This window comes from Leopardus geoffroyi, chromosome B2, assembly GCF_018350155.1.
Source record: "Leopardus geoffroyi isolate Oge1 chromosome B2, O.geoffroyi_Oge1_pat1.0, whole genome shotgun sequence".
Classification (NCBI taxonomy): Eukaryota; Metazoa; Chordata; class Mammalia; order Carnivora; family Felidae; genus Leopardus; species Leopardus geoffroyi.
The window spans coordinates 118,520,319-118,533,839 of record NC_059332.1 but is presented as its reverse complement, the minus strand read 5'-3'; the positions used below and the strand labels follow the sequence as shown (position 1 = coordinate 118,533,839).

The 13,521-nt window shown below is 38.9% G+C and overlaps 1 protein-coding gene across 5 annotated transcripts in view; it reads right to left on the bottom strand.

Annotated features, from left to right (window-relative positions):
• AKAP7 (A-kinase anchoring protein 7) overlaps positions 1–13,521 on the bottom strand; it is a 153,286-nt gene that overhangs the window by 124,573 nt on the left and 15,192 nt on the right. For all 5 annotated transcript variants that reach the window (XM_045499623.1, XM_045499620.1, XM_045499624.1 and 2 more), the window contains exon 3: positions 5,957–6,096. In XM_045499623.1, coding sequence (XP_045355579.1) covers positions 5,957–6,096 — 140 coding nt within the window. The remainder of the gene's footprint in view (positions 1–5,956; positions 6,097–13,521) is intronic.

Below are 13,521 nucleotides of genomic sequence, written 5' to 3'. Positions count from 1 at the left end.
CATAAAATCAACATGAGTAATCCAACTAGAACTAATTAAACAATTATAAGCATTTAAGAAACATATAGGATTTATTATAACTCCATTAGATTCTTTTATTCTTTATTTTTATTTTTAAACTAATGTATAATTGCGGGTAATGGAGAAACACATCCTTTCACATACTTGCAACTTGGATATCTTATACAGTCATTCTAGTGCATTTTCCAATTCTATTTCTTAAAACTATGAAATTATGGGGGCGCCTGGGTGGCTCAGTTGGTTGAGCGTCTGACTTCGGCTCAGGTCATGATGTCACAGTTCGTGAGTTTGAGCCCTGCACTGGGCTCTGTGCTGACAGCTCAGAGCCTGGAGCCTGCTTTGGATTCTGTGTCTCCCTCTCTCTCTGCCCCTCCCCCACTCACCCTCTGTCTCTCTCTGCCCTCTCAAAAAAATAAAGAAACGTAATAAGAAAATGTTTCGAAGTATGAAATTATGATTTCCCATTAATGAAGAACTTCAAACATCTAAGAATGTGTTTAAAAATCAAAGACCCATGTCAGTCTGAACACTTTCTTCTTTAAAACTAGATGCCAACAAGTAGAAGCCAAAAGTAGAGCAACTCATTGTGAGTGTGCTAGCTTCCAAAGGCTTGTTTGCAGGTCACTTAATTGGAACTTGGAATACAGTCTCCCATTGAAACAATGTTATAAATGCTGCTTCTTTTCCCAGGCCTTCCCACAAAAGCTCATAAGTAGTTTAAAAAAGAAAATTAACATTTGATACTTTAAAACAAACAAACAAAAAGGATGTTCATAGAAAAGATGTAAAATGCACCTCCTAATCTCCTCCCACCCTACCTCTCCTCTCTGTATTTGTATGTACACCTCCTACTAAGTACAAATAAGTCTCTTGAGAGGGAAACATTAAATTATTTAGTTTCCAGGTCACTTGACACCCGCATTCCCCACTACTATGAGTCACCCGACCCTCAAAGGATGGCTGTTGAACCTGTATTATGAAACCAACATTGTGACACTGTATTTCTTATTTGTGAATTATTGTAAATGTTCTGGTTGCAACTTGGTATGCCACGAATACGTCTCCAGCCCTAAAATGACAGTATTTTGTGTGTGTGTATTTCTGCTCCTGCCAAGCTCTGCTCTAGGTACTGGGAATGAGCCGAAGACTTTGTGAGGAAGACAAACAAGTTCCAATTGCAAGAATGACAGATCACAAAAGGAAAGCTATGAGACCTTGGAGGTGGCAAACTAGGGGGTGACCAAGGCAGGTGGTCACAGGTGAAGAGGTTTGAGCTGAGATTTTACATTAACAAAACCAAGAGGGGATGAAAGAAAACTCCTAGACAGAAAAGGTTTTCTCTGGGGGGAGAGGGCCCCTGGCAAGTTCAAGGCCAGAGGGACTCAAGCAGAAGGAACAAGTGCCAGAGTGGAGAAGGTTGAACCATGTAGAACCTCACAGGACATGGTAGAGTCTTTGTCTTTACCTAATACCAACAGGAAAAGAGTGAAGTATATAAGCGGGTGACATGTCCAGATTTGGGTTTAGAAAATAATCACTATCACCTCCATTTTACACCCAAAGAAATGGAAGCTACGGAAATTAAGTAACTGACCGACATCCACAGAGGAGTTTGCAGCCCAGATGGTACTCAAACAAGACCTGTAGGACTCCAAAGTCGCACTCTTCCCGGTCCCACACCACCTCCCAGAAGGTAAGAAGCAGACACGATGGCTACGGCAGCTTATGTGTGAAAACTAAGAGCTGCAGACCGTTCTCTCCCATCCCCTTCCTCTGGTCACTTTAGTGGCCCAAATTCTGAACTAAGCCTCAGAAAGAAAGAACTTCTCCAGCCCCTTTCCTCTCCAACCCCTCTCCTTGCCCTTCCCCACCAGTCACCCCATTGATCTTCAGAGTCAGAACAAGGCTAGGAGAGGAAGGACAGGCATGAAAGGGACACAGAGCTGCTGTTCAGACTACCAAGGGCACCAAAAATGAAGGTGTGAAGGGGCGCCTGGATGGCTCAGTCGGTTAAGCGTCCGACTGGCTCAGGTCATGATCTCGCAGTTCACAGGTTCGAGCGCCGCGTCAGGCTCTGTGCTGAAAGCTCAGAGCCTGGAGCCTGCTTCGGATTCTGTGTCTCTCCCTCTCTGCCGCACCCCTGCTCATGCTCTGTCTCTCTCTGTCTCTCAATAATAAATAAACGTTTAAAAAAATTTTTTTAAAGAATGAAGGTGTGAAGGGAGTCAGACTCCATGAAGGGCCTCATTAAAGCAACTTATAGAAGTGCTTCCCAAACTTTTATAGTTGACAGAGTGCAGTGGAAAAATCTCTAAGCAGCGAATCAAAATAAGGAACCCGGGGTCTTGTCCAGTCCCCACGTCCTTGGGGAAGTCGCTTTGCCTATTTCACATTCTGGGTCCTTAGGACCTGGCTTGAGACTTCTCAATTCAGCAGCACCACCTTTGACTTCTGGCTTTCTTCTAACTCCCACATGTACATATAACCCTAAATTTCTTTTTTTTTTTTTTTTTAATTTTTGTTTTTCAACGTTTATTTATTTTTGGGACAGAGAGAGACAGAGCATGAACGGGGGAGGGGCAGAGAGAGAGGGAGACACAGAATCGGAAACAGGCTCCAGGCTCTGAGCCATCAGCCCAGAGCCCGACGCGGGGCTCGAACTCACCGACCGCGAGATCGTGACCTGGCTGAAGTCGGACGCTTAACCGACTGCGCCACCCAGGCGCCCCTATAACCCTAAATTTCAAAGAAAACCTGCCCAAATAAATCAAGGTATTTTAATATAATTAATATACAATTGCTAATGACATTAAAGTTTGTATCACCTCGGGGCACCTGGGTGGCTCAGTCGGTTGGGCATCCGACTTCAGCTCAGGTCATGATCGCACGGTTTGTGGGTTTGAGCCCCGCATCGGGCTCTGTGCTGACAGCTCAGAGCCTGGAGCCTGCCTCGAGTTCTGTGTCTCCCTCTCTCTCTGCCCCACCACCGCTCACGTTCTGTCTCTCTCTCAAAAATAAACAAACATTAAAAATAAATAAATAAAAAATAAAAAAATTAAGTTTGTATCACCTAAACACTTTTAAGGATTATAACGGTTTTTACTGGCATGTACCAGTATAATCAGAATCTAATTCTTTACTGCATTAAACTCTAAACCCTTGCATTGCTAGGTTATACAAATTTCTCTTCTTATGTATCTTCTTTCCCCAGCTAAACTGTATCTCATGGACTAGAAGTTTCTTGGAATGCCTCAATAAAATTTATTTTTTTTCTTTTGATATTTATTTCTTTGATTTCAACTTCATTTGCTTTGATTTTTAAAAATTCATTAGCATTCCCTAGAAACATTCCAGTTAAATAAGGAGAGAAACAAACTTAAAATGTGCCCCTGTTAAAAAGAAAACCACAGGCACCTGGGGTGCCTGGGTGGCTTGGTCGGTTTGGCGTCTGACTTCTGCTTGGTCATGACCTCACTGTTCGTGAGTTCGGGCCCCGCATCAGGCTCTGTGCTGACAGCTTGGAGACTGCTTCAGATTCTGTTTCTCCCTCTCTCTCTGCCCCTCCCCTGCTCAGGCTCTCTCTCTCTCCGTCTCTCAAAAATAAATAAACACTGAAAAAACGTTTTTTTTTTTTTTTTTTTTAAAGAAAACCACAGGCCCAAAATGGGTTCTTAACACGTTAAGAGCCTTACCTCAGCAAACCAAGACTTAACACCTAACTTAAGTGCAGTTTCAGCCCTCCAGGGATGTAACCAGTCAACACACAATTTCCTGGTCAGCACTAGGAAACTTCTGACAGACCCCTTCCATTCTCCTTCAGAGGGTGTCCCCGCCTAACACGATGGATTCTTTGCTAATTGTTTCCTTCTTTCCCCTCCCTCTCTCCCTTTAAAATCCTTTCCTTTTCTGCAGTCTTGGGGAGCACTTTTCTGTCTGCTAGATGGGATGCTGCCCGATTCATGACTTGTTCAACACAGCCAACTGGATCTTCAGATGCACTTGGAATTTCTGTTGTTTTCTGGTAAAAGAGATCATACAGAAATTCAGGTCTGCTTCTCAAATCGGGCCAAGATATGAAAACGGTCGGTCTTCCAAGTAAAGTGTTCTTTCCTCCCTCACTGCTTCACCAGTTTGAATTAGATACTGTAGCTCTCAGCCACATACAAGGGTTTCTTAGTTTGTGCCAACTGGCTGGTCCCATTTCCTATTATTCATACCACATTAATTTTCCAGATTTTTAATAGATTTTTACCCAAGTTTATCATGCAATATTAAACTTGTACAGGGAGTAATTTTTAAAGAAACTATGTCACAATAATCATTACCATACACAGGACTGAGCAGCAAGAAATCCCACTACTTTCCCAGCAGAGATTTCAAATCCCTCTTTTTCTACCTGGCCACTGTTTTCTGCTTCTGAAAGGTTCCTCTGTTGTGGTGAACAAACAGAGAGAACCTTGACATGCCATCTGGCAACACACTCAAAATTATTACTTAAATATGACTGTTTAATATTTTTTCTAAATTAATGTTTAAGTACATTTTATTGTTTAAATAGGATTATTTATGGGGCACTTGGGTGGCTCAGTCAGTTAAGTGTCTGACTTCAGCTCGTCAGGATCTCATTGTTCATGAGTATGAGCCCTATGTTGGACTCTGTGCTGACAGCTCAGACCCTGGAGCTTGCTTTGGATTCCATGTCTCCCTCTCTCTCTGCCTCTCCCCCACTCACTCATGTGTGTACTCTCTCTTTCTCTCTCTCTCTCTTAAAAAAAAAATCAATAAATATTTTTAAAAATTTTTAAATAGGATTATTTCCAAGGAACTACCCTACAACCCAGCAATTGCACTACTAGGTAATTATGCAAAGGATACAGATGTACTGATTCGAAGGGGCACATGCACCCCAATGTTTATAGTAGACTATCAACGATACCCAAAGTATGGAAAGAGCCCAAATGTCCATCTCCTGACAAATGGATAAAGATGTGGTACATATATATACAATGGAATATTACTCAGCCATCAAAAAGAATGAAATCTTGCTATTTGCGACAACGTGGATAGATCTAGAGTGTATTATGCTAAGTGAAATAAGTCAGTCAGAGAAAGACAAATATCATATGATCTCACTCATCTGTGGAATGTAAGAAATAAAACAGATGAACATAGGGGAAGGGAAGGAAAAATAAGATAAAAAGAGAGGAAGGCAAACCACAAGAGACTCTTAAATACAGAGAACAAACTGAGGGTTGCTGGCAGGGTATGGGGTGGGGTGAGTGGCATTAAGGAGGACACTTGTTGGGATGAGCACTGGGTGTTATATGGAAGTGATGAATCGCTAAATTCTATTCCTGAAATCATTATTACATTATATGTTAACTAACTTGGATTTAAATTTCAAAAACATGTAAGATGATAGTAAAAAAAAATAAAAATAAATAAATAGGATTGTTTCCTATGGAGCCCACCTAAAATACCACCAAAAACACGTAAGAGCTGAGAGCAAATGGGCTTACAAGCATTTAGTGTAGCTTAAATCTAATTTAAGATAAAACTTTATAGTAAAAGTAGTTGTTTTTTAAATAGCACCTCTAAAACGAATCAATAAACAAACAAACAAAAAGCAGAAACAGAGCCATAAATACAAAGACCCGATGGCTGCCTGAGGGGAAGACTGTGCAGGGAAGGGTTAAAGAGGTAAAGTAGAGTGGGGGACACAGGCTTCCAGGTACAGAACGGAGGAGTCAGGACTTGAAAGGCACAGCACAGGGAATTTGGTCAATGGTACAGTAATAACGCTGTATGGTGACAGATGGTAACTACGCGGGTCGTGAGCACAGCACAACGTAGACTGTCAAAGCACCATGTTGTACAACTGAAACTAATGTAACATTGTGTGTCAACTACACTTCAATTAAAAAAAAAAAAGCACCTCTTTGTTGGTGATCGGAATGGATAGGAAATAGTTGGGTTGATAATCTTTTTGCTTTTTTTTCTTCTTCTTTATCTGATCTTTACTGATCCGTTCATTTTCTTTACTTCTCTCCAAATTTATGTGAGGTACATCAGTGACTAGAGGGAGAAAGTCAAACAATAATATGTCTAATGGATTTAAACAAAGATAATTTAGTCAAAAAAAAAAAGAAAAAGGAACAAGCACTACATAAATAGCAATCATTCATAACAGTCATTTTCAAATTTAAAGTAGGAGCTAGCAACTGTTCTGTAAAGGACCTCAGAATAAATATTTTAGGCACTGCAGATCATATGGTCTTTGTCAAAACTACCCAAGTCTACTGTAGACAAACGTAGATGAAGAGGTATAGTTGTGTTCCGATAAAACTTTATTTACAAAGCAGATAGTTAGCCAAATTTGGCCCATTATCTAAAGCACAACTAGCAACCATTCTCTCTCCCATGCCACAAGTTTCATGATACTAGAAAAGATCACTTTCTTCATACATCTTGTAAATGTACATTTGTGACTCCCACAACATAACCATTCATAGCAATGCCACTCAAAGTTTGGTTTGTGGTCAAGGTCATGCTACAAACTTGCAAAAATTTAGATTGCTTTAGAAACTTGCATAGCAAGTAGGCAAAGAAATTCTGTCTACTGAACTTTGGCTTCTATTATGTGTGGGTTTTTTTTCATTTTTCTAATAGTTCCTCTTTCACCGTATTTTACACAACTATCAGTTGGCAACAAATAGGAAATCAAAAACAAAAAAAAACTGGTCTTTGACCATAGATAATTGAGAAGCACTTAGCTACTTGTTAAAGTCATCTTCAAAAGACTCATTTATAACACCCAAAATAGTAATTATGAAGCTATGCCCCCAGAAAGAATTACCAAATCAGTATGAAATGCCATGGTTACCTTTTTCAGATTTGAGCAGGAGGTCCCCTATGCATGCAAAACTAACATTGATTGAGTTTTCAGGCTGTGTCTTCTCGAACAGTAGCTTACTGTTCAAAATGGAGTGCCTTATAGAGACTTTGTAAAAATTCAAATATAATTGTATACTCTGAGGTATCATTCCCGAAAGGGGTGGGAGGAAGAAAACACCTTATTTACGTTCAATCCTATGAAGCTGGCTCCATCTTTGGGATCAACTCTTACTGACCCTGGTGATCACCTGCACATAATGCCTTAAAAAGGTCTGTGGGGAAAGTCTGAGCTCAACCAGTAATGCAGAGTCTGTGTGCCTATGCGATCCTGATCTAACTCGACTCCTTATTAAATACAAGGAAACGGAAGTGCAGAAAAACTTAAAAACTATCAATGTCACAGAGTCAAATGTGGCATTTAGACCTTTTAACTCTCTCCACCTAGTGTATTTTCTATTAGATCAAACTGCTTCTCTGTCAAAGTTCCGCAAAACCAAAGAGCAGAAGTAATTTTCCTTATCCTAGTGTTCTACTTTTTTTCCAACATTTTACTTTTTTAAGTAATCTCTACACCCAACATGGAGCTCGAACTTACAATCCCAAAATCAAGAGTCGCGTGCTCTAAAGAGTGAGCCCGCCCCTACTGTTCTTTAAAATATCAAGAGCAGGGGCACCAGGCTGCCACAGTCGGAGGAGCATGTGACTCTGGACCTTGGGGTCAGGAGTTCAAGCCTCATATTGGGTGTGGAGATTACTTAAAAATAAGTGGATAAACTTTCAAAAGATTTTTTAAAATAAAAAATAAAATATTAAGGACAATTTTTAAATAAATGTCACAAATAGTGTCTTAATGCTAACTTCTAGAAAATGAGTAGAGTATGTTAAAAATTTAAAAACTCAGGGTTTGTGGAAACATGTGCTTTCTTTCTAGGACTAACACACACTTGTGACATCCAGAAGGTGGGGGTAAATTAAAAGCAAGGGGACCTGGGTAATAAGTCTGACTAAATCATTAAGAGTAAGGACAAAATTATCTGGTGTCTTTGTGCATCCACTTCCCTACTACCAATGATTTATATGGTTAAAATGATACATCTTCACAGAGAATACATATTTGAAATATAAATTATTACTTTCTTTTACATACATGAGCATGTCAGAACTTTATAAATCCTATTGCTAAGAAAAAGTTTCCAGCATTCTCATCAGCATTATGAGCATTATCAGAATTGCCTCATGTGATGCCACTGGGTTTTATTCCACATGCAATTCTTTAAATATGGAAAATGACATCAATATGCTGTTGAGCTGCTTGTAATTTTAGACATCTAAGAAACAGTCCTACATTTGACTGTAGTAACACAAACTAAATCTACTAATTTTAAACAGAAGCCACAGAATATGCTAATAAAGTACCACATATATTTTAAATCCATGCCCAAATACATTTCTAGCCCACCTCCATCTGCTCTTAGTAAAATGGTACATTAGAAATGGAAACCAATTTTAGTATAGTCTAGATCAGAGTTTGTGGGTTAGAATCCTGGCTCCCCTACTTACTGGCTGTGTGATCTTAGATTAGTCACATGAACTCTCTTTACTTCAGTTTCCTCCTAAGTTGAGAATAATAATAATAGCTACCTCACAGGGCCATTTTTGAGTAAGTTAATACATGAAAGCTCTTAGACTACATCCTGGTACAAACTAAGCACTATAATTAGGTATAACTATTAGGTGTTACCCAGAGCTCAAAAGAATTAGGGAGATAAATGTGTATCTGCTAAGATCATTTAGAAAACTCCAAAAGTAAACTGACATAAAGTATAAAGTATCCATTGTTTTTCATCATCCAGACCACTTGTATCCCCTATGATTATATAAAATGAAAAATAATCTTAAGCAGTTTTTTAAAAATTAAATATAATACTGCAAAATAGTTCTAAAGTAAATCACCCATTTTTTAAAGTAAAATCACAAACTAATTCTAGATAAGTTCTCAGCATCCTTCTTTTTACATCCCATTGTCCAAATCAGGACACAACCCCAAACAGCTCCGGAAGCCGAGATAGTAAGTATCTGCCAGTTCCCAACCTATGCCTATATGGAAAAAGAAATCTACAAAAGGAAAAAAGGAGGGGGAACAGAAGTTGGCAAGGCAACTAGCCAGGTCTATTTCAGTCCTGCAGAGGCAGCACTAGATAGTGAAAAGAGCATTAACCCCAAGACTAATCTTCCAACAAGCATCTTCCTATCAAGTCACTTCATTTCTCTATCTGCGAACTCAAGAAGTTGGCCAATCCTTAGAGAAATAGCTTATTCTAGGTCTGAGGCATAAAATATACCAGAGGATCCTGGCTCTTCAAAGACTCCTGGCACCATGTCAGAAGGTCTCTAGAACCAGTTTGAAAGTCCCAACACTGGCCAATGATGGCGCAATTTAAGCATCAAATAGAATCATCACTTCAACACAATAGGAAATTCAGAGCATTTTTGCAGCAGTCTTGCCAATATTCCAAAACTTATCAAGATTCCTTAATCTGGGGTGTCTGGGTGACTCAGTTAAGCGTCTGACTAGAATGTAAAGGGCAGAGGAACACATTAAGTGACCATAATGTAGGTACTTCTATACAACTTCATTTCTTCAAAACACACACACACACACACACACACACACACACACACACACACACACGAAAGAAAGGAGAACTACAGATGAAAAGAAACTGAAGAGATGTGTCAATCAAATACAATGTGTGGACTTTACTTCCTAATTCAAAACAATTTTTTTAATTACGACAGAGAAGTGTGAATACTGACATAATATTTGATGATATTAGAAATTACTCTTATTTTTTGTCATGAGAAGCAAATTTTGGATATGCTTTTTGTTAAGTATCCTTATCTTTTGAAGACACATACTGAAGTATTTACAGATAAAATATATCTGGAATATACTTCAAAATAATCTAGTGAGGAAGAGGTGATATAAATAGATGAGGCTCAGTCTACTATTCTACTTTTGAATATGCTTGAAATTTTCCATAATTTATATATATATATATATATTTTTTTTTTTTTTAAACACCCAGGGGCATAGGAAGGACAACTAGATAATCTCTACCTAGAGTCTCTTCTAGTTATAGTTTTCTGTGATCTGTGATAAAGGTACTAACTTAACACCTATAACAGTTAGGACTTTCATGGTAAAATTCGATCAAGAATGGCGTCCAGCAGCTCCTGGCTGGCTCAGTTGGAAGACCATGCGACTCTTGATCTCGGGGTCGTGAGTTCAAGCCACACACTGAGTGTAGAGATTACTAAACAAAAATAAATAACCTTAAAAAAAGATGTCCAAACTAATAATCCAGCTGATTTTATAACCTCTAGTTCATTTCAAAATTAACATAGTAGAAAGAGAATCCTGAACCCAAAGTCTAGTTTTTCTTGTTATTTTTTTTTCCAAACTGCTAGTATCAACCCACTACTAGGTTACTAAATCAACATAGAAGATAATCTAAAAGCACTTTTTAAAACCTAGAATAGAATGGAATATGGTGGGGTGGAGTAGAATGAAATGGAAGAAAATGTTGTAGACTAGACTAGAATACTACAGAATAGGATAGAATAGAAGTAACATTCCACCTGCTTATGGCAGGTCTAAGTACTGCTCCATGAAATTTGAAGGTTTTTCATACACGTGTGTACTGGATGGCAACATAAATGTATTCCTTACTGTGCACTAAGACACTGAATTGTTTCTGCTATATTTTACTCAGTAAGAACAGGCTTAAAAATGTGGTATTTAAGAGACCACTGAGGGGCACCTAGGTGGCTCAGTCAGTTAAGCGTCCGACTTCAGTCTAGGTCAAGATCTCACCGTTCCTACTTCAAGCCCCGCATAGGGTTCTGTGCTGGCAGCTGGGAGCCTAGAGCCTGTTTCAGATTCTGTGTCTCCCTCTCTCTCTCTGCCCCTCCCCTACATGTGTTTGTTTCTCTCTCTTTCTCTCAAAAATAAATGAACATTAAAAAAAATTTAAAAAAAAAGAGAGAGAGAGAGACCAGAGACTTTTAGCATTTTCAGTTTTACACCTTATCTGTTCAAAACTAAACTATGCAGCCACTCTGGAAAACAGTGTGGAGGTTCCTCAAAAAATCAAAAATAGATCTACCCTATGACCCAGCAAGAGCACTGCTAGGAATTTACCCAAGGGATACAGGAGTGCTGATGCATAAGGGCACTTGTACCCCAATGTTTACAGCAGAACTGTCAACAACAGCCACATTATGGGAAGAGCCTAAATGTCCACCAACTGATGAATGGATAAAGAAATTGTGGTTTATATACACAATGGAATACTACATGGCAATGAGAAAGAATGAAATATGGCCTTTTGTAGCCACGTGGATGAAACTGGAGAGTGTTATGCTAAGTGAAATAAGTCATACAGAGAAAAAGGGGAAGGAAAAAAAAAAGCTAGAGAGGGAGGGAGCCAAACCATAAGAGACTCTTAAAAACTGAGAACAGGGGCTGCCTGGGTGGCTCAGTTGGTTAAGCATCTGACTTCAGCCCAGGTGATGATCTCACAGTTTGTGAGTTCAAGCCCCACATCAGGCTCCATGCACTGACAGTGTGGCACTGCTTGGGATTCTCTCTCTCTCCCTCTCTCTCTGCTCGTGCACTCTCCTTCCCCAGCTTGTGCACTTTCTCTCTCTCTCTTTAGAAAAAAAGAAAAAAAAAACAAAAAAAAAAAAACAAAACTGAGAACAAACTGAGGGTTGATGGGGGGGGAGTGGGAGTGAGGGGAGGGTGGGTGATGGGGATTGAGGAGGGCACCTGTTGGGATGAGCACTGGGTGTTGTATGGAAACCAATTTGACAATAAATTTCATATTTAAAAAAAACAACAAAAAAAGAACAAAAACAAAAACTAAACCGTTCTTCCTGTAGCGACTTATTTTTGCCATTTCAAACATTCCATAAGTCCATTCTACAGATATCCAGAGAAGGAAAACCATAACCTTGGAATATAATAGTCATAACTATATAACAACTCTTTTAAACAATTCTGGTATCATGAGAATGAATTGGGTAAAATCCCAATTCAAAATACCTCTTAAAGGGTCACCTGGGAGGTTCAGTCAGTTGAGCACCCCATGCTGTCAGCACAGAACCTACTTGGGACTATCTCCCTCTCTCTCTGCCACTCCCAGGCTCAGGTGCACACACGCACTCTCTCTCCCTCTCTCAAAAACAGATAAACATTTAAAACAAACAAACAAAAATACCTCTTAAAAACAAACAAAAAACCTCTTGGTAAAAATAAAGAAGTACAGAGTTTTTCTTTTTTTTCTTTTAATTTTTTTTAATGTTTATTTATTTCTGAGACAGAGAGAGACAGAGCATGAGTGGGGGAGGGGCAGAGAGAGAGAGAGAGAGACACACAGAATCGGAAGCAGGCTCCAGGCTCCAAGCTCCTAGCTGTCAGCACACAGCCAGGTGCGGGGCTCAAACTCACAAACCCTGAGATCATGACCTGAGGCGAAGTGGGTCGCTCAACCAACTGAGCCACCCAGGCGCCCCAAGAAGTACAGAGTTTTTCTAACTTCCCTTAGCTTTCTCTAATCTTATCCATAACTATTTAACTTTCTTTCCAACTGGATTACCTAAAATTTTCTTTTATGGGCACCTGTCTGGCCCATTCAGTAGAGCATGTGACTCTTGATCTCACAGTTGTGAGCTGAAGACCTATGTTGGCATAAAGCTTACTTAAAAAATAAATAAAAATAAATAAAATTTTCTTTTGTTAGGCATCACTGCCAGGGTAAAGTTGGAAATTATATAACAAGAGCTGGGCAAAAAAGAAAAAGAATCCTGTGACTACTTATTGCTATACCACAGTTATATTTGCCCATGTAATAAGTTTATTATTTCTATTTTTTAATTCAGTGAGTCCTGCGGATTTATGGTCAGGGTTACACACTGAGCCCAATACCTCTTTTCCCTGGTTTGCATATCTTCTTTGCCTTTTATTTGCAAATTTAATTTGTATGGCCAGAACATAAAATCTTCTCTTTCCTTATCTAACTTCATTTTATTTCTAACTTTGAAATCACAATCTAAATTCTAAAGTACAATCTGCAATTATTCTTTTAATTTACTTTATATGAAAATATAATGAGCAAAGTATTCATGTAAAATCTAGTTTACTAATAAAAGCATTAAAGATCAGTGACCACAGAAGCAAAATGGAAAAAGCTTTGGCCATGCACCCTGGGTCTTTCACTGGATTAGAGCTCATAACCTCATCTCATAAATTTAATTCATTACACTGCTAATTTTCATAACGATTTCAGTAGCCATTTCAATGTACTCTAATGAATCTGGTCCTGTTGATAAAGGCTGAAATTCTCTGATCCGTGCATGTGTTTTCTTACCCAAAGCACATGTCATTTTATGCAATTTATCTAGTTTTTCCTTAAGTTTTATTTATTCCCTCAAAAAAAATAAACTACAAGAGAATGAATTATGAGAGAAATTACTTTAATTGCTATTGTTGGTTGATTGTTTCCAGACTTCCTCTTAGCCAAAAGGCTGAAAACAGACTAG